At 46.3% G+C, this 22,252-nt stretch overlaps 1 protein-coding gene across 3 annotated transcripts in view; it reads right to left on the reverse strand.

The window, feature by feature from the left end:
* The window catches only part of LOC146183636 (uncharacterized), a 50,769-nt gene extending 36,368 nt beyond the window's left edge, over nucleotides 1–14,401 (reverse strand). The window contains exon 1 of one of the 3 annotated variants that reach the window (XM_084609172.1): nucleotides 14,224–14,395. In XM_084609172.1, the coding sequence (XP_084465298.1) occupies nucleotides 14,224–14,230 (7 nt within the window). In that variant the 5' untranslated portion in view covers nucleotides 14,231–14,395. Of the gene's footprint in view, nucleotides 1–14,223 lie in introns of all 3 variants that reach the window. The other 2 variants (XM_084609169.1, XM_084609171.1) reach the window with 2 other exon arrangements.
* Between the last annotated feature and the right edge of the window lie 7,851 nt (nucleotides 14,402–22,252).

Raw genomic sequence — 22,252 nt, forward strand, 5'->3', positions numbered from 1 at the left:
TGTTTGTTTTTTCTGGAATTGGTTTAATGTGAAGTCACATACAGATGGCAGGCAGTACCATGGTGGAAGTGGATCAGGTTTTCGGGTAATATTAGGTAATGAGTCTATTAAGTCTAAAACTTGACATTTCTCTTCAAAGCGGAGCAGAAGTGGTTTTATTTTTTGAGGTTTGTTTATGAACAGTGTTCGAGACTGGCACTTTGTAACTATTGGGTAACAGATATGGTTTGGCAGTGAACGGATCTTTAGAATGTATGAGCATGTGAGCATGTTTCCTCAGCTTGTAAGTGATGGTTCATTGGTTTCTACATATAAGCTGTTTATGGGGGATGTCCTATATGCACTAGTTGAAATATGCAAGCCTGAATTGTGTACGGAGTCCAGTCGTTTTAAATATGACGGCCTTGCAGATCCATATATTATGCAGCCATAATCTAAACATGAGCGAACCACAGAGCGGTAAACTTTTAAAAGACATGTTCTGTCAGATCCCCAGTGTTTATGTGAAAGGACTTTCAATATATTGAGAGATTTTGAAGCTTTCTTTTTTAGGTTGTTTATGTGGGGAAGGAATGAAAGCTTTCTGTCAAAAGTTAGCCCTAGAAATTTATGTTCGTGCTTTACAGGTAGCTTAACATCATTAAGGTGGATGGTGGGATCAATGTGCAGTCCTCTTCTGAGAGAGAACAAAACGACTACCGACTTTTGAGTAGAAAACCTGAAGCCATTCCTATCTGCCCACGTTGCCAGTCTATTTACTGTGAGCTGTATTTGCCTCTCACATGTTGACACATTGGAGGATGTACATGCAATCTGAAGGTCGTCTACGTAGACAGAGTACATAACGGATTTTGGGATTATTTTTGCTATACTGTTAATTTTTACTATAAACAGAGTAGTACTTAAAATACATCCTTGAGGCACACCATTTTCTTGTATGAAGGTTTTAGAAAGGGCAGAACCGAGACGTACTTTAAATGAGCGTTGAGAGAGAAAGTCGCTTATACATTTTAGCATCCTGCCGCGAATGCCAAGCTCTCCCAAATCACGCAGGATCCCAAACCTCCACGTGGTGTCATAGGCTTTTTCGAGGTCAAAAAATACGGCAAGGCAATGCTGTTTATGGATAAAGGCTTCTCGGATAGTATTTTCCAGTCGGGCAAGGTGATCAATAGTTGAACATGCTTTTTTGTAGCCGCACTGATGGGTATCAAGAAGTTTCCGGGATTCAAGAACAAACATGAGCCTTGTATTTACAATGCTTTCAAAAGCTTTTGCAAGGTAGCTCGTCAGGGCTATTGGCCTATAACTGCCTGGGGAGTCCGGGGGCTTGCCAGGCTTTAAGAGTGGTACTATAACGGCTGTCTTCCAGGCTTCTGGTATTGTTCCAGATATCCATATTTTATTAAAAAATTTCAATAATGCATCTACTGACAATGGAGTCAAATGAGCAAGCATTTCATAATGTATTTCATCTGGACCTGGTGCAGTTTGTTTGCCGGCATTTAATACTCTAGTTATTTCTTCAAGTGTAATTAAAAAGTTAAAAGGTTAATTTGTGCCTCCAGCTATTGGGAGTCTGTTTTTCAGCTGCTTTTTTATACTTTATAAAGGAATGTGTATAGTGTGCCGAACTAGAGATTGTAGCGAAATGTTCCTCCAATATGTTTGCTTGTTCTTCTACACTCATTTGTGTACCAGGAGTTGTTAAAAGTGGAATCGTGAAAGGATATAGTATTTGCCGTCTAGTTTATTAACCTGCTCCCACATTTTTTTAGATGTGGTTGAGCTATTTATTGATGACACATAATTTTGCCATGAGGCTTTTCCAGCTTTGTGGCGAATGCACCGTGCTTTAGCCCTGGCCTTTTTAAAAGTTATAAGGTGCTCATGTGTGGGATATCTCCGGAATATTCCCCAAGCTTTATTTTGTTTTCTTTTTGCCTCTTTGCACTCTTGTGTATACCACACTTTATGGTTTTGCTATACAGTTCCCGAGGACTGTGGAATAGCTAGGTGTGCTGCAGCAATAATACAAGCTGTAATCTCTTCATTCAGCTCATCTATGCTGAGATTTTCTGAAAATACTTTTATGAGGTCAGCTTTGGACAGGAAAAGTGTCCAATCTGCCAAGTGAAGTTTCCATCGCCGTGGTTTGGTTAGAGTGATGGATGGTGAGGATGTTAGACTTATTATGACAGGTAAATGATCACTTCCATATGGGTCGTCGAGAACGTCCCATTTAAGATCGGTGAAAATTGATGGTGAACAAAATGATAGATCTAAGCAGCTCATTTTTCCTGAGCTTGGGGAGCAATATGTTTGTTTACCTGTATTCAGGAGGCAGACGTTGTTGCACAGCAAAAAGCTTCTAAAATACGTCCTCTACTGTCTGTTTGCTCACTCCCTCAAAAGGAGGAGTGTGCATTAAAATCTCCAACTAAAATATATGGTTCAGGTAACTGTTGTAAAAGTTCCTCTAAATCGTGAAGGGTAACAATGACATGAGGTTGAAGGTAGACAGAACATATTGTGATTATTTTATAATGAACAACAGTAACTGCAACAGCTTCGAAATTAGTTTTGAGATGAACTTCTCGCGTTGCAATACTGCTCTGCACAACAATAGCAACGCCTCCGGAGAGGCGACCTGCTTGCTCTCTGTCACATCGAAACACTTTGCGCTTTTTTAAGATTTTTTTTTTGTTGAGGTCCCAGATTGGTCTCTTGTAGGCATAGCACCACAGGGGACAGTGAATTTAAAAGGTCTGTTACGTCATTGTAGTTTTTTAAAAGGCCACAACAATTCCAGTGGATTAGGAATAACATGTTTAGAAAACGGTGAAAAAGTTAAAAAAAAACTTATGTTGGTTGGTCCTTTGGACCTGTAATAGGGATTTTGTCCCTTCTTTTATGCTCCAGAGAGCTCTGCCACCGCTGCAGCGGAGGCGGGGTTGTATCCATCACATCGTCAGATGTGCTGGAAGATTGTGTACAGGGGATGGATAGGTCTGTTTTAGACTTCCCCATGTGTGACGGTGCCTTGGGGCCGGCTGACCGAGAGGTTCGCGCGGCAGAGCAGCGGCAGCTGCTTCCGCCAAGGGCGCAGATGGCGCTGCTCCTGGCTCACTGTGCGTGGCCTGGGCAGGCGCCGAAATCCGCTGTGATGCTACGCCCTTCTGCGTCACAACGGAGTATGTTGGGTTTTGATTCTCAAGCTTTGTCCGCGCTTCTTTGAATGTTAGGTTTTCTTTGACCTTGAGGGTTAGTATATCTTTTTCTCTTTTCAATACTGGGCAGCTTCATGAGTAGGCAGGATGGGCGCCCTCACAGTTTGCACAAAGGTGTGGTTGAACATTGCAATCTTCAATTTCATGCTCATGAGCGGCACATTTAGCACAGGTGGGTCGGCCTCGGCAGCTCTGTGCACCGTGACCATACTTTTGGCACTTGAAGCAACGTCGCGGATTAGGGATGTAGGGTCTAATGCTGATTTTTGTGTACCCCACCTGCACCGAGTCTGGAAGTGTGCTCAAAGCGAAGGTGAGGACAAAGTGTTTGGTGTCGATTTCCTTGTTGTCTCGTCTGATTCTTATCATGTGGACGTTTGTGACGTTTTGATCTTTCAGTCCCTCCAGAAGCTCTTCTTCGGTCATGTATTTGAGGTCATTGTCTGAGAGGACACCACGAACGGTGCAGGCTTATAACAATGTGTGTGTCCAAATGCAGTGACTGCTGAGAGTTTCTCGAACTGGTGGTGGTACAGCACTTCCAAAAGAAGGTCTCCGTTTCCTAGTTTCTTTATTTTGTATCCTTGCCCTATGGCATCGGTTAGAGTCTTTGACACAATGAATGGGAGATGTGTCTTGCAGTTTTTTCAGTGTGCCCACTATGAATTACATGGTATCGGGGAAAGCTGTTTGCAGTCTTCACAAAAAACTGAGCAGTGAACTCGGTGCGCCCCCGCTTCGCAGGGAGGCAATCGGTTGAAAGTTTAGAAGAAGCCATAAAATAGTATGTTTTTCGGCCAGGGTGGCAACCACCCACCACGGAGTCCAACAAGGGGACTGGACAGGAACTTGGAAGATAGTCCTGCCCACGCCAGTTGTACACCCTGACTATAACCAAATATGGCGTAACGCAGGGTGGTTAGCCACACAAGGTTAACCCTTGCCGCCCGGAAGCAGGAAGAATTGAAGATAGGAGAAGACAGGACAGTTATAAGAAAGAAGATAGGAAAGCAAAAGATGGAGGGGAGGATAGGAAAAGGCGACTGCCGATTTCCCACGGGTGGGTCAGCCCGGAGGTGCCGTCTATGGGAAGCGTGGGCCTCGTGGGCCTCGTGTTGCCTCCGCCGAGGGGCCTTAAAGGTCCAAGCACTCGGCATCGGCTCAACCACCAGGATCCCCTTTTCCCCAGACACGGCGATGCCACGCACGGCTAAGCGTGGGTGCTGGGGTCCGTGGTGTCGCACAGTACACGCAAACACCTGCTTTAACAGGTGCCCCTGCGGGGCGAGACACTTGTGAGGTGCCCAGCGGTCATGAGGGTAGCAAGACGATGGTTTGGGGTCGAGGCTAGGTGTGCACGGGGAGGAAGGAAGATGGTATCGAGACAACGGAAGAAGCGTGTGTTGTCTGTGGTGCAGTGTTTGAACTGAGCCATTGGTCAGCGGAGCGGACTTATGTGTGGGATTGACGTTTTGCTTCATGAATGTGTTTTTCATTTGAAGCAATAACCCCATTTTTAACCCCTAGAACCGGAAAAATTGGGGGCTCATCCTAAGCATCACCATGGACACAGGTGTGGAACAAGGCGACGAGCCGCAGGCGCCGCACCCAGTCGTGGCTCACAGTGTAATCCAGGCCCTGCTGTCACACACCGACGGTTCAACTCTGGCATGGGAGCAAATCGCAGGGGAGGTTCACACTTTGTCCCTCCAGACACCGGTGGACTCCAGCCTAGTAGGCCAGGTGGCACAGCTAGGCCTACATCCAACTGATGCGGCGGTTGTGCCGTCCGCGCCTTGGAAATGCCGAAGTTTTCAGGCTTCGAAGACCACCAAACGCCGGATAAATTCTTGCAGCGGTTAGAGGAGTTTTGCGACATCTCGGGTATCACAGAAGAACAGCGCCTGCGTCAAGTAGTTCCGGCGGTCTTGGAAGGCAGCGCAAAACTGTGGCTGCGCTTCACAGGCAATTTTGATACCTGGGCAGCGTTCGTCCAGCAGTTTCAGGCCGAGTTTGCGTCCATCGACTATAATGAGCGCTTGAAAGCGGAGCTGCACACAGCACCCGCAGAAGAATCTCCGCCACTTCATTTATGTGATAGCGGAATATTATGAGAGAATTGGTGAGCCTATACCTGCAGAGGAAAAGGTTCATACAGCCACGAAACTCATGCACCCTCAGTTCTAAGATCTAGTGGAAAACATGCAGTTAAGAACCTGCGCAATATGGCGAAGGCGGCGGGAACGTTGATGAAGAAGGAGTGAAGCCGCCTCAACTATGTGCTACCCCCTCCTCAAAGTAACGAAGTTGCCCAAGATCTAGCCATTGTCAACTACGTTGCAGCAGCTCAAGGAGGCAGACAAAGCAACCAGAGCTCTTTAAATTTCCCTGCGTATAAGAGGCCTTTTCTCCCATCAGCTTTGCAAACTACCCATTTCGCAAGCATGCTTGCATCAAGTGACTGCTGGCCGGGAACAGTGGGTAACGCAAGTGGCACAGGCGATGTTACAAATTCGGCCACATTGCCATTGCCTCCCAACAGTATGTGGCGGTATTCACCAAGTAGCGCCCCCGAGGCACCTTGACAGCACTCGCAGCAACAACTCTGCCATTGTTGTGGAGGTGCAGGCCACTTTGCTAGGCATTCTGCTATGAGGTAGTCAAGACAGCCCCCATTCCTTTCAATGCAACAGGGCTGAGCATACTAGAGCCAACTGCCCAAGAAACGCTCGGGTATAGGTGCTGCTCCAGCCGGCTCCTACGTAGCAACGCTGCAAGTGGCAGCTGCGGCTGGAAGCAAAGAGCCTTTGCTTGGAATAGCAGTTGGCGATAGTCTTCGCACTCCTGAATGCCAGATAAAGTGTAAGCCTTTTTGGTGACTCTGCTATGGCAGCAGCAGAGTTGGCAGGTGCCATTCCTAGAGAAGAATCTCATTCTCTCCGTCTAGCGACAGGGTGGACTGGCACTACTCGGTTGGTTTTGCTGGGCAGGGGCCAGTTGCAAGCAGCGCTTCTTGCACATGCCGGGACTGTGTAGGGATGTGGTTCTAGGAAGAGACTTCCTCGTGGCATAAGACATGTGTATTCATATGGGCCGTGGTGGGTGGAGAGTTGGCACAGACCTGTATTCTCTCATCAAGTTTGTGCGTCCGAAGTGACTAGGCCTACACAGTCTGTACAGACCTATGATGTGTATGCCCTGGACACTCTCCTTCAAGAGCCAGTGCCACAGCACACTGAAAGCAGAGTGAGCAGCCAGCCTGAGGGCTTGGACAGGCGTGTGTTAACAGTGTTCGATGACTTTAAGGCCGCCTTTAGTGCAAAGCCGGGACTCGCCACCCTCGTGGAGTATAAGATTGTCACGGAAGACAATGTACCACCACGTTGCAAGCTCTGCCCAGTGAATGCCAAGAAAAGAGAGGCCATGGAGCAGTGCCTTCAAGAGCTGCTCAATGCGGGACTTATAGAACTCAGTACAAGCCCTTGGGGAAGTGTACCTGCCTTGGTCCCCAAAAAGTCTGGTGGATACTGCCTTGCGATCGATTACGGAAGTCTGAATGCCAAGCCAAGGGTACCAGTGTACCCTATGCCAAGAACGGACTGGGTGCTCGCCCAACTAAGAAAAGTGCAGTGGTTTACCAGCCTCGATTTGTCGCAGGGCTTCTTCCAGATTCAGGTTGCCCTGGAGGACATCTCCAAGACCACCTTCTTATGCCCTCAAGGCTCATTCCAGTTTAAACGGATGCCATTTGCTTTGGCCGGGGCCCCAGCCACCTTCCAAATTCTAATGGACAAGATCCTGCAAGGCATCAAGCCCAAGTACTGTATGGCCTTCCTTGATGACATGCTCCTCTACTCGGAGTCCTTCGAGGCGCACATTGAACATCTGCAAGAGGTGCTAAAGCGGATACAAGCGGCTGGCCTCATAAAAACCCAGCTAAGGTTCAGCTCTGCAAATGCACCCTGAAATTTCTTGGACATATTATCTCCCCTGCCAACTGCTGCCCCGACCCAGAAAAAGTGCAGGCAGTGCAGAGTTTTCCCCATCCGTTGAACACTAAGGATTTACAAGCTTAGAGATCCCCAGACGAGCCGGCAGTGCGAGAAAGATAATGTGGATCAACTCATACCATATTATTCAGATTGATAATGTACACATGATAAGGGAGGGAGGATGTGAGGTGCCCAGCAGTTACTAGGGTAGCGAAGCGGTGGTTTGGGATCGAGGCTAGGAGTGCGCGGGAAGGAAGGAAGATGGTGTCGGGACAACGGAAGAAGCGTGTGTGATCTGTGGTGCGGTGCGGTGTTTTAACTGGGCCGCTGGTCAGCGGAGTAGACTAATGAGTATGGGACTGACGTTTTGCGGCACGGACGTGTTTTTCGTTTGAAGAAATAAACCTAGTTTTAACCCCTAGAACCTGACACACTTAAAGGGCACTCAAAAATATTTATGTAAAGACTTACATCATCTGTTGACTCATCAGTTATCATACTAGGAAATGCAAGTCACTTGGAGAACAGTGTGATGTGAATTATGCTGGCTGCAGCAAGAGCTTAGCCTCATGGATATACAGTATTACTTGCATTTTTTTTCTTCATGACTCACTTCAAATTTGTCGACATATTTCATAAGTACCAGGAGGGTGTGCTAATTTTACAGACACAGTGGAAAATCTGGGAATGACTAAAGCATTAGTAAAAACAAATAAAAAACCTGCGTTCAATAACACTTGAGAGCAGTAGATTCCTTAGACTTTTCTCCCGCTGCCTGGGGATGCTGTACGTCATTCCAACTTCATCAATAAAGACGTTATGCAAAATATTTGCAGTCATTACTCATAGATCCTTGCCGCCAATCAGCAAGGTTTTCAAGTCAGCAACAGTTGTGCTGAATTATATATCACATATTTTAACAAAATAGTCTTCAGATGCACAGTTTGGATATAATACATTTAAAACAAGGCCCTTTGTTCCACAGGATAGGAGCTATTTCTCACTGAAATTGCAGCTACAGTAGGCAACTGTACAGTAACTGATTCAATAACATGAAAATGAGAAAAGGCAAGGATTAACAGTTTACACTCAACTTCCAGGCCTATTACTAGCGCATTCAAGAAAGAGGACGACACCATGAACAACTGGAAGCATCTTCTTCATATGACAAACCTTTTGATGGGTTTTTTTTTGCTTCTCCAAGCACCTTCACTCTAGCGAAGGTAGAAAATTATCAGCAGCGTCATAAAGCTGCTGTTTTGTTCTTTGTAACTTTGCCTAGTTCACAGCCAATTACTTGTTTTATTCTGCTCAATGAAATAAATGTTTGAGGTACTAGTCAAAGTAATTCATCATCATCATCATCCTCAGCCTGACTATAACCACTGCAGGGCGAAGGCCTCTCTCATATTCCTCCAATTAACACGGTCCTGTGCGAGCTGCATCCACTTTACCCCTGCAATTTTCTTAACCTCGCTCACCCACCTAATTTTCTGCCACCTCCTGCGACGCTTTTCTTCCCTTGGAATCCAGTTTGTTAACCTAAGCGACCATCAGTTATCCCTTCTTCACGCTACATGTCCTGCCCATGCCCATTTGGTTGGTTTTTGGGGTTTAACGTCCCAAAGCAACTCAGGCTATGTGAGACGCCGTAGTGGAGGACTCCGGAAATTTGGACCACCTGGGGTTCTTTAACGTGCACTGACATCGCACAGCACACGGGCGCCTTGCTTTTCGCCTCCACTGAAAAGCTGCTGCCGAGGCCGGGATTCGATCCTGCGTCCTTGGGAAAAGTAGTCGAGTGCCGTAACCATTGCGCCACCGCGGCGGGGTTGCCCACGCCCATTTCTTCTTCCTGATTTCCACTAGAGTGTCCGTGACTTGAGTTATTTCTCTGACCCACTCTGCATGTTTCCTATCTCTTAAAGTTATCCCTACCATTTTTCTTTCCATAGCCCTCTGCGTTGTCCTCAACTTAAGTAGAACACTCTTTGTTAGCTTCCACGTTTCAGCCCCATAGGTAAGTACAGGCAAGATGCAACTGTTCCCAGCTAGGTTAATGCGCACATGAAGGTCTAAAAGAATGCTCTTATTTTGTTCCTCACTTGACTTTATAGGAGAGATGCATGGGCGCAAACGCAAACATTTTCCAGTAACCTGCAGCGAAAAATACGCTCACTCTACTTAGCCTTTTCTATATACTGTTGTGCCAGGCCGGCTGAAGCCCTCGGGCATTTGGGCCGGCCAAGCTTCACCGCGACACGGCGGCGCCACACAGCCCGGTGACGCGGGATGGACTTTGTTCTCCCCCTACGTTTGCGGTTTCGGGAGGAACGCGACCTCGGCAAGCGGGAGAGAAGAAACCAGCGTGGCTGCTCCAGTGTGCACAGGCCTGGATGCGCGGCCGCCTATCGGACGCTTGTTACCATTGGCTTCGAAATGGGTCCCAGGACCTGTGCCCCATTCCTGCGACCTTGGGACCTGCAGCTGCATCTGGACCGCCTGCTGCCTGACAGTGATATGTGACTGTGTTGTGGGCAGGGCCGGACGAGAGGAAGATGAGAGTGTTTTCGGACGAGCGTGTTGCGAGGCGACTGAGAGATTGCTCGAGAAGCTCTCAATGGAGGCAGGCTGCCGTCCTGCTCTCCGAGTTCTTTGTTCATACTGTATATAGCTGTATAAAGCTCTTTTCCTTTGTTTCTCCTAATTCTGCCTCCTATCGCCCACTTGATTGCTGGTCCCAACCCAACACCACGCTACCCGTGAATCACGATAATACTTTGGCTTGCCTATTCAAATGCATCATTTTACTCTGCATATTTCAAATGCCGCATAGCCGATATCCCTTCGGTACTTATATACCCCTATTCCACTTGATCTGAGTATACATACATGGATGTTTTGTGTGTTTGCCAGGTTCTGATTGACCTTCAATAAGAAAATTCAGGTAATTTGGGACATAACACTGCATGGCTTTGTCGAGATCTTAGTGACGTTTACTCAATTTCTAGGAGTGAAGATGAAAGAGTCACTCAAAGCTCGCTAAAGTGAACAGAGAGAAATGTGTGCTACTTCATAAGCCTGGTGCTCATTTGGCAACATAGTGCTTAGAAGTTCGATGTGACCGGCTCACGGTGTGGCCACTCAAGGTGATTGGCAGGAGTTTCTGTGTCCTTTTCTGAACGAAAAGATGCTCAGGCAGTAGCACAAGTGAACAGAATTTCAATGGGGCTTCGTGCATTTGACTTAAGATCACAAACACAAGAATTATCGCAACTAAAGTTCTTATATTGAGAGTGCAAAAAAACATGCATGAGCTGCAGGCGCTTGTTATTGCCCCATACATCGCACGACCGAAGAGCAACCATGAGGAATAGCCACAGATGAACCGATCAAGTGTCAATACAGACGTGCAACGCACATTAGCCCCAAAGGTGATCCGTCACCAATGAGTCTACTTGCCGCACTCCCCACCGCTGCCCTTCAATTTGATCTCTATCCGCCATTTTGTAGCGAGAGCTACACTGGCCACAGTCTCGTCATTTTGCCTTGCCTGTCCGTGAGAACAAGAAAAAGAAGAGAAAGAAGAAGATAGATAACTCGGGAGTTAATACAGGCAAACAACAGCAGCAAGTTGCTAGGATAGAAGGTTCATTTGAATGTTGTGACCACGGTGTGCTCTGGAGTTCGACGTAGAGATAATGTCATACCACTAGATGTCTTTTACACCCGATTGAGAATCTGCGATTTGCTGATGACATTGCCTTGTTAAGCAACTCAGGGGATGAACTGCAAATAATGATTGATGACCTAGACAGGAAAAGTAGAAAGGTAAGCTTGAAAATCAATATGCAGAAGACTAAGGTAATGTTCAACAGTCTTGGGAAGGAACAGCAGTTTACATTAGGTAGCGAAGTACTGGAAGTAGTAGGTGAATATGTCTACTTAGGACAGGTAGTAACCACAGATCCGGACCATGAAAAGGAAATAATAAGAAGAATAAGATTGGGATGGAGCGCATTTGGCAAGCACTCGCAGATTATGACTAGCAGCTTACCATTATCGCTCAAGAGGAAAGTATACAACAGTTGCATCTTACCTGTACTCACCTATGGGGCTGAAACATGGAGGCTAACCAAGAGAGTTCTACTTAAGTTGAGGACAACCCAGAGGGCTATGGAACGAAAAATGGTAGGGGTAACATTAAGAGATAGGAAGCGTGCAGAGTGGGTCAGAGAAATAACTCAAGTTACCGACATTCTAGTGGAAATTAAGAAGAAATGGGCATGGGCAGGACATGTAGGGCGAAGAGAGGATAACCGATGGTCACTTAGGGTAACAAACTGGATTCCAAGGGAAGGAAAGCGTAGCAGGGGGCGGCAGAAAGTTAGGTGGGCGGATGAGGTTAAGAAGTTCGCAGGGGTCAAGTGGATGCCGCTAGCACAGAACCGGGTTAAGTGGAGAAATATGGGAGAGGCCTTCGCCCTGCAGTGGGTATAGTCAGGCTGATGATGATGATGATGATGATGAGAATGGTCAACTACGAGAGGCAAGGGGTGCTCATACGTGAAGTGATTACCCTATGAAATAAATAAAGAGAGCAAACTGCTATGTGCAAAAGCCATGTCTTTACTTTCAAGCCGGACCTAATCATAGCCATGCAGATTGCTCTCGAGTAACCCTAGGTTTAACCACAGCCAATCTTTTTTCTCTCTTGTGTCTAATGCCCCGACTAACCGCACCACAGCTTGCCAAAATATCGTGAATTATGCTCAAAAACAAAGCAAGTGCCGCACATCCAATGCAGACGGCCAGGGCTTTTGCCTATACCCCGAAAGTCCCCGCTGTAACTAGCACCGCCGTATCTCCACTGTCGTCACGGGCTGACACTTGTCTATAAATAAGAAAGAAAGTAGAAGGTTAAACAGATGCCTCTGTAGCTTAGTCAGCAAAGCACCGGATACAAAATTCTAAGGTAGTAGTTTGGATCTCTCCAGCAGCATGCAGTTGGTTCACTCTACTTTCTAATCTATTTTATCCACAAGTACATTAATTTACATTGATCAACACAAAAATAAATGGAAAATTTCAACCATCTGCTTGGTGTCAGTGGCTGCCTACCCCATTCAAGACCCTTCTCTAGTACGATTTTTTTTTCATCAGCCTGACTATACCCACTGCAGGGTGAAGGCGTCTCCCATATACGATTACATAAAAAAATAGTAAAAGCCCATGACTGCATGACGACATGCAAGCCTTTGATAGCAATGTAAACAATCTCAGTGAACAGTAAAATGATTGTAGGCAAGCACGTATGCACAGGTGCAAGGTGAAATGCATTTGTCCATGTCTAAGCTCCAAGTAGTGCGGGACTGACTTCATCTAGAAATTTTTACACCACAGTTTCACATTAGAAACATATTTTACAGAGGCTGTCTTTGAAAGAAGAGTTTAACAATCAATCTTTTTTTTTTTTTTTTTTAATCTACGAAAAAAAAAAAGCGGCAGTTCTGAATACTGCCACTTCGGAACAGAAGTGGCAGCATGCAGAGAAATGAACTCTGGGAAAACAATCCTGGTTCTCTCAATGAAGCCATCGGGTGCCGACATTACTACCGGCAAGAAAACTGAAATTGTTTTGAGCCTTTCGCCACTCTCCAGGCGTAAAGACAAGCCTGGTTTAGCTAGCCATCCATAGGAGTGTCCGCGTTCACCAGTACATACTACAGTGAAAAACGCAAACGAAAGGGAAAACCAAACATTACACGGCTGTCGACGCCACCAACACCAGTACCAACCTTCCTTTTGGGCTGGCAATAACCTTAAGCTTCCAAGGTGAAAACCGCTAAGGCCAGACGGGAACATTCAGTAACATGTGAAAGAGATACACGAACACGAGCATGCACAGTAATAAAAACACTAGCCACACAACAAAGCAACGTCAACAACAACTTCGAATTTGCGACAACACTAGAGACTATAGCTCTCAAAAAACATTAAAATATGCATCATTACCGGGGCCGAAGAAATGGCTCACCTGTACGCAAGCCCAGTACGTTGTCAGTACGAACAAGCCTTGCATTTTGAAACCATGTAAGGCACAGTGAAACAAATGCGCATGCATTGTCGACCACACAAACATAACAGGCAAAGTTTGACGTGCTCTACAGGGTCTTGAATATTTCGGGGCTGAGATTAAAAAAATTCCTATGCAATATCTACTACCCCACTTGAGCTGAAATAACGTTCACAAAGTAGCAAAATATCGTCTATGTTATCTGATAAGTTATTCAACATCGGTACTTGCCTAGATTTTCCGAAATCGAGGAAAAACCGCTCTCGGCGGCGTGCACAATTTTCGCAGAAGAGAGTCGAAACGCTGCTTTGAAATGATACGTCATCTGTCGAGCAGTGAGGCAAGCTCCATCGTTGACGCGCTTGCCTCGCTGCCCAACAGATGACGCACCATGTCAAAATAGCTTTTCGATTCTTCTGCGAAAATTGTGCACGCCACCGAGAGCAGTTTTTTCTCGATTTCGGAAAATCTAGGCAAATATAGATGTTGAATCACTTATCAGATAACGTAGACTATATTTTGCTACTTTGTGAACGTTATTTCAGCTCGAATGGGGTAGTAGATTTTGCGTAGGAATTTTTTAAATCCCAGCCCCCTAATATTCAAGACCCTGTAGTATATTTTAGGCGTTACAGTGCTATCACTTAAATTATAATGCTAAAATACGTACAGCTGAGAAATAAGCCAACCGCACGGTCATGTGCGCGGACAGACGGAGAACCGAGAAATGCGCATCGAGCTCCTTAAATTATAATGCTAAAATGCGGACAGCTGAGAAATAAACGAGCCGCACGGACATGTGCACGGACCACGGTGGCACGGACAGACGGAGAATCGAAAAATGCGCGTCGGGCTCCTGAAGTTCTGGTTGAATGGTTGAACCGCGATGCAAGCTGAGAAATAAGCACACTAAAACATTACTTACTGTTCATGGTCGCTTGGCCGAAGTACGTAGGCCGCCAGTGAGTAAATATGCTCGCTGATTGTAATTATAACTGTAGTGTAAAACTGGTGGTCAATTCGTCGACTGAGACTTAAGAAGAAATACGAACTAGTTGCGGCTCGGTCTGGCCTGTGTGGCTTGTGGCGATCACTTCCCGTAAAACACAAAAGTACCAAAAGCTTTGCACAAGTTGGAAAAAACAATTTCGTTATAAAAAATATTACCACAATATTTTTTTTTTCATTTTTATAGAGTGCAACACTTTTTTTTGTCCAATCAATCTCTGCGCAGCTGGCGTTCAAAAGATGTCGCTTTGGTCGCGTCACAATATTGCTAGTGGCGGGTAACTTGAAATCCGCCGGTAGCCTATCCCCATCCCTGTTCTTGGACGGGAACGCCAACCCACCCCGCGCCTACGACCTCTTCTTTAATAAAGTTTACCTCCTCCTCCTCCTCATCCCTGTTCTTATCTGCACAATAGGCATTATAATCGATGTACTCCCACTGTCACCTCCGCAATTTCAGGGGCGAGAGGTGCGTAGGAGTACAAATATCTATTATGGCGTGCATAATCCTGGTCGGGCGGTGTCTCTCCTGCTTTCGCAGTGCTGCAAACAGCTTCCGAGACGGAGTGAATTTTGTTGGCAGCGAAATTTTAAAAAATATTAACTGTTTTTATCCTCAAGAGCACATGGGACCATCTTCAGTCAGCAAAAGAGACACTCATTTCGTATTTAAGCATTCTTATATTTTATGCTAAATAACTGCGATGAATTGATTCAATGATTTCACAAACGCGCGCGCCCAGTTCGTTAGATCACATTAACACGTGTGTGCGGGCGAAGGGGAGGGTGAGGCCAAAGTGGCTCTGGGAGGCTCGAGCCCGGGAGCAGTCGGCATCCGTGCACACTAGCCCCGTGAAATCTACTCAGAGCTGTTGAGGGTCGGCTATCCCAGTCTACAGTCTTTTTTATTTTTTTTTCGTTCGCTCATGTTGACTAGTATTAAAAAGAAAAATCATCTATATATATTTTTTTTTTTATTTTTTGCCTTGAGAAAGATGGTGTCAGGGCAAAAGTTGTAAATGGCCCCGAAAAACGGCTAGCTATACGTTTTACGTCCGTCAAACTAGGTATACGATTTACGTAGCTTAATTTATTTATTGGTCTTCGAAAAGCTCTCGTGAAATATAAAAGCGCCTACGTGATAGGGCAGCAATTTCAGCTCTCCCAGACGACCAGGCATGTAACGAACTCGTCTTTTCCCTGCAACGTTGCCCCGAACGGGGCTTGGCGTTTTGCGGTGGTGACGATCGAGGTATGCGCGCCAGCGGCTGTCGAATGTGTAAATTGAACGAGCAGATAGAATCATGACAATGGATATTTCCTTACTCATGCTGTTTTCCTTTTTATATCCTTGAGCGCTTGAGCCTCATTCAGTTACGCCAGGTCACTGAAATCGCTGCGCACCGTCATCGCCGCTGCTAGCACCAGCTGTCTTCCACGAGCAGACACTGTACATGTTACGCTGTGCATGCTTGGGTTTCAAAATTTGGCTGGAATGCTTTCCGCTACAAAAAGAAAATGAAATAAAAGCAAAGGGAAAGTGTTTTTCGTGCATGAATCCGAACTGCGAAAACGCTGCTCGCGGACGGAAACAAAGCGGTGGAAATCGCTGACTTAAGGGCCACGTCTACAGTATGCTAGAATATTCTAGCTCACTATAGTCACGCAATGCCAGATCGCGATAGTGCTTCACGATTTTGTCCGTCATGTGACTCCACCATACGCCAACTTTGGTGTGCGACGACCGGGCAGCGTTGCGCACGTGACCAAAAGAAATGGCGGACGGCGCTCGTGCCATGACGTCATGTGGTACGATGACGTCATGTGAAATGAACCTATAGGATAGGTTACCGTGAATATCCGATCCTAATGTAGTGTTTTTTTTTTCGCTCATCATGGTTAAGTAATTAGACTAATCGGATATTTTTTTTTTAATTACTGGCTCGAAGAAAAAATGGTCAACTCCAAAGTTGTAGCGCTTGAGTTTTCCACTTAGTTTTCATCATACTGCGATTTACGGAGCTGTAATCTTCAGTTTAGCTCAGTCGTTCAGTCGTGTCCGACTCTTCGTGACCCTATGGACCATATCACGCCATGCTTTCTGGTCTCTCACTTACATCACATAACTTCATCTGCAGTTCTTAGGCTCTCCAAAAAAAAAAAAAAAAAAAAAAAAAAAAAAAAAAAAGAAGCCGTCACGTGATCAGCAGTAATTTAAATATTTCACCTCAGAGAGCTCCTTGTAGGTGATGAGGGGCTCTTTGTCTCCGGGTAGCGGGGTCTCTATGGCCGCTCTGGTGCATACATCTCGAGCGAGGTGATGTGCAGCCTCATTGCCCGGTAGACCCCCTGGAATCCAGATGACTAAAACCTCCCGGTTTAGCGGGTGCTTTCTCAGTAGACTGGCCGCCTGCTTGGAAATTAGGCCTTTGCCGAAGTTCCTAACAGCCACCTTATTATCTGAGACGATCGTTTTTGCTTTAGTGCCTGTACATGCTAGCGCTATCGCGGCCTCTTCAGCTAATAAAGCGTTACGCATATTAATGGATCAAATTACTTTCTGGGAGTGGTTCTCATCTACCACTGCTATGACCGCGGCGCCTTCTAGTCCGCAGGCAGTATCGCAATAGGCTGATTACTCAGGAGGGCGTTTATTAGTTTGCTTTGAATAAATTTTGCTCTATGCTGTCTTCGTTCCTTGTCATGAATGCAGGGCCTGGCGAAAAATTCAGGCCAATCGTTTCTTTCCTCATGTTACTCTGCATACGTTGACAGGTGATATCCTTGCAATCTCTGCAACGTACCTCTGAGTCCAAATCATCTAATCTGGCAACGCCCCGATTCTCCGGGAGCTAAAGAAACTGATCCCCTTGATGAAATTACCTGGGAGTCCTACATCCGCAGCGAAAATGCGGATGAACAAAAGAATGTCCTACGCCAGGCGGAGGAGGCTTACTTCAAGACCTTTTCTGCGGCCACTGCGCAGGAGAGCCGGCAAGGATCGAGACCCTCCCCCTGGCTGAGATCCTGCCCCGAGCTCCATGTAAATAAAGTCTTTTCTTTCTCTTTCTCTCTCTCTCTCCTAGCTTCATCGAAGAGAGCGACAAAGAGAAAAGCAGATTTTATACAGGACGCGTCTCGGTGCTTTAAAGTGGCGCTGACGTCACGAGGAAGTTTTCTTTTTTTTTTTTTTTTTTGGCCTCGAAATGGAGCAGAGTCTCCACCTTGCGGCTCAGCGGTGAAACCTACTCAGTGTGGATGCGTTTTCGCGTCGCGTGCCAGCCCGCAGTGATTTACGCGCGCGTGCGGCGTGTACAGGAGTGGTTTTGTTTGTTTCGCAGTTCCTGTGAGCTTTTGCTTACCTATATGCATCTTGCAAAATAAATATGAACAGTCTATAACCCCACGCTTCATTAAAAAAAAAATAGTTGTCTGTATCGAGCATGTCATGCTTGGATAAGGACATCATCCATTGCGGTCTTCGGCGCTTGAGATCCTTTGGCACGCGCAATATCTCAAACGAAGTGGTACTGTCGTTAGCGCCGTGTCAAAGCAAAACAGGTCGCTGCTGCCAATAAAAGTTAATGCAAACGCTCAGAAATCGCATATTCCCGTTTCTGTTTGGAATACCGCAGCTACCAAAACATATGCCACCGCAGACTGCTTCATATAGCAGAATGTAGTTTGAACCACGACCGGTGGTTTGAGCAAACAATTCTATGCCTGCTATGCCTTCTGTATGCACGATAGACTTTTTTTTTTTTTTTGCTTTTAAACATCTGTCGCGGTGTCTCAATGGTAAGGGCGCTCGACTGCTGATTTCGAGAACGGGGAATTCAGTCACGACCGTTTCGAAAGGTGCTCCTCTGCTGTGGGATTTGACTGCACAATAAACAATCCCACGTGATAAGTGTGGTGTTAATAATGAAAAAAAAAAAAGACATCAAAACCAGCCTCTGCAATCACCCGTCATAGCCGATGCCGCTTTTATGCGTTAAACCCGGGCCAATATGCATTCCTTTTCTTTTCTTTTTTTTTATTTTTTGCTGTTTAGGGCTTCTGTGCATCCGTAAAAGTAGTAGTGAGCACATTTTGATTTAGAGAAATGCTGCAATGTTTGGGAAACATCTTCCTTGCACCTAATTGTTACACTAAATATTACATAATACACCTAGAATGATGTACTTCACTGGTAGCCTATTATAATCATTATAATCCCTTTTCGTCCAAGTGCTGTCTTCCGAGCAAACTCGTCGTTTCAGACAAGGGGAGTAAAACAGCTTCATGCGGGCTTAAATATCAGTGTTTAGTTCGGGAATAAATACATTTTTATAGTCGCATGATAAGATGACCTCCATTTCTTTCGAAATAGTTTTATATCCGGCACCTGTTTTGGAAGCAAGCCTAATAATTTACTTCGCATAAGATTTAGTCACTGCTAAATAATTAGTGATAAGAAATTTTCAGCATTTAAAATTGCTTCCCAGAACATTACAGTGCTCATGCACAGTTTATAACGATGTCTTCGCAGCGAGTAATTTGCAGCTTGCACTTTAACGTTATGAAAATTAATCGCTGATTATTGGAAATTCTGTGAAGTGTGTAAAAGTTCTCTCACACAGTGAAATTTATTGGCACTGCAAAACAAAATAATTACACTACTAATTTATCATTATATATTAACATCACAGTCGGAAATCTCTTATACTTTTCTTGGTTTCAGGAAATCATTTACAGTTAGTGGCGCATGCAGTAATACACTATCACATTCTATGACAATGGCCGCAAAAAGCATCTCAGCAAATTCAATCCATTCAGCGCTGTACACGTGAACAATCAGCTTTCCTGTGCGGCGAGGTTTCCCATTATAGTGTCGGCGTGATCTCATTTTGGGGGAATACTTGTGCGTGGTTGCCTGGGCCAGAGTTGATGTGCACTCAATCTAAAGCAACTCGCCATAATGCAGTATGCTGCCAGTGCTACATTTAACCTGCTTAATCCTCCAGTCAAGTACGATATAATGAACCAGGCTTTCTCAATTCAATCTAAAGTACTGCAGGCCAGAGCACGAACCTTGTATCGGGCTTGACACTAAATTCGCCGGTCTCACTTGCATGAGATACGCGCAAACTGTTTAAAAGTCGATAAGAAAAACAAAGCTGTCATTAGGCAGGCCCAAGTATTAGGCGCGTGAGCGCGGTACAGCGCAAGAAACGTGCAAAGTAAATCTAGAAGACTGGTGGTTGCGTGCTTTGTTTTCCTAAAATCAGCGCTTCTTCTGCTGCATTGGCAAAATCCTTGGATTTTTTTCTGCAGTATCGCAGAAATACTGTAGAAAACACGTTTTCATCGCCAACAAACCCGCCGTAAACTCGGAAGCAGACCTACGCAGCGTGCGTTTCTGCGAGCGCCGCCGGCTGCCGATCCACACTACCGGAATGACGGCACCTCTAGGTCGATCTCGCCGCGAATAGCTCCAGGTATCGTTTCTGGTTAGCAAAAAAAAAAAAATTGCTTTGCGTAAATGATAGCTTGATGAAAACAACATAAGCTAGCGCTTTTTCAAGTAGATATACAACTTGTCGATATACAACTTCTGTGCGGATTTCCGCTGTGTTACAACCTGACGCAGCATCCACGTCCACGCAATCATCAACGCCTACATGCCCCCACTCTGCTTCGCCTTCGGATGGAACGACTTCGGCTTGTCCCATGGATAGCTCCGCCGCCTCTGTGCCTGTAACCCTCCCTCAAGGAACTGTGCCCGTCGCACCGGTTCAGTCTTCCCTTTCAAGGCCAACTACAGCGTGTCAGCCCCTGACACTACCACAGATGCCGCCAGTGAGTCGAGCCTCGCTTCCACTTGCTGCTAACTCGTTCCGCGTTACCATCAAGCCTACATGGCGCTTTGATATAACGACTATACCTCTCCGGTGTGTCCAAGCCACAATTGACCAAGTTCTAGGTTCTACTAACTACTGTGGATTTGTCGTCCATCGCCTATCGAACACCATTACGGTGAACTTTCCATCCTTGGTGGACGCCCAGAAAATGTGTGCAGTTACTCAAATTCCCCTGGATGCGAATGAGCATGTCCCAGTGAAAATATATTTTGCCTCTGGCCCTGACATCCTCCGCTGCGTCGTTTACCATGTCGACAGCAGAAGTCCGAGGAGGTGCGAGCAAACATTCGCTGTTCAACTCACGCAGTGTTGCAAGCACGGCCTCTAGGGCGCCGGGGTTCATACCTACTCACCCTACAAGACCCGTTGACTCTGCCTGAGTACCTAACGTATTATGGTGAGATTATCAAACCACAGCCCTTCCGACCTCGTCGTATATTTTATTATCACTGCCATAAAGAAGGGCACATGCAAAATACCTGCCCTAATCCGGCAGCTGTGGCCGACATGAATGAACCAATAGCGCTTTGTGCCCTATGCAAATCGGCGGACCATGACATGCGCTCCCCCGTTTGTCCAAAGAAGAAGCGAACGAGGCCGTCGCGCAAGCCGCCTGGAAAAACAGATATTCCTACAAGTAATCGCTTCGCTGCTCTTACATGTGATGAAACCGACTTCCCTGCACTTCCTTTACTTGACCCACCTGCTCATCGTACGTCTTCTCAGCATCGTTCATACGCACAAGCGACTCACCCTCGTGGATCAAATGGTACACCAAAACGTCCAGTGCACCAGTCACATGTGGATGCCGCAAATGAAGACGCTGTTTTAGACAATGCCATTGCAGAGGCTCGCCAACGTCTAGACGAACTCACCCAGCTCCGAGAACAGCTTCGCTCTCACCCCCCTCGAAGAAGTCTAATACCTCGTGATAAGATTTTGAGATGAATCACCTCCAACAAGCATCAAACCCCAATCACGTGCAGACAACCCGTTAACCCCGACTACCCCGACAGTGGATAAAATATTACCCTCCTTATGGAGCAGGTGACCTCACTCATCGTAGAAGCTCGTCGGCCTCGCAATGGATAATGCACTGTCTCTGGTGGTGCAGTGGAATTGTCGAGGCTTTGCGAATAAAGCCTCTGAAGTGAACATCCGTCTTCGCGACAAAAGTCTAAAGGCGCGGACCTTCCTACTTCAAAAGCATAACTCACTTCCTCGCCTTTCAGGATTCTGCGCTTACCATTCACCTTCCATTCCTGATCGCCGTTGTATCACCTCATCCCTCAGCCCAGGTAAATCTGTAATTTATATTCACACTTCAGTTCTCCACACACCGATCGACCTTTCACGGTGGTGTAACACACGCCAAGAGGTGGTAGCACTCCTAGTTAAGCCTGTACGCACGCCACTTATTCTAGTTTCCTTTTATGGCCGTCCTGGTTCCGCATCTCCTAATCTTGGATGGTTTCGTTTTCTGCGTTCTACCTACTCGGGTATCCCTATTCTAGACGGTGGAGACTTCAACGGCGCACACACCTTGTGGGGGTTACCCATCGGATTCTCCCAGGGGTGCACACATCCAGGGCAGCTTTTCAGATAATTCTTTTCATCTTTTAAACCACCCGCATACATCTACCCGTCCACGAGGTGGGCCTTATTCATCTGATTTGACTTGGTGGTTAGGCCCTGGTAGCCCTCATTGGGCTGTTGAACCAGATACCTGAGGTAGTGATCACAGTCCTATCTTTATCTCTCTCACTCCTTCGCGCATACGTAAAATACGCCGTAGCGTACGAATAACATCATGGGACTCTGCACGCGCAGACAATCGCTTATCTGATTTCACCCCATCATCAGCATTGTCTACTCGCTCTGCTGTTCTTGCGTCCCACACGATGACCACCACTGTAAATGAAGACGAGCCAAACCCGGACATCCATCTCCTGAATCTTTGGGCTCTGCGTCGCCAGGCGGATCATTAGGCTGCTCGTAACCCCGATGACCCATCGGCTATCCCCGCTCTTCACCGGGCTACCG

The sequence above is a fragment of the Amblyomma maculatum genome, chromosome 7, assembly GCF_055883805.1.
Source record: "Amblyomma maculatum isolate TAMU_Amacu chromosome 7, ASM5588380v1, whole genome shotgun sequence".
Taxonomy (NCBI): Eukaryota; Metazoa; Arthropoda; class Arachnida; order Ixodida; family Ixodidae; genus Amblyomma; species Amblyomma maculatum.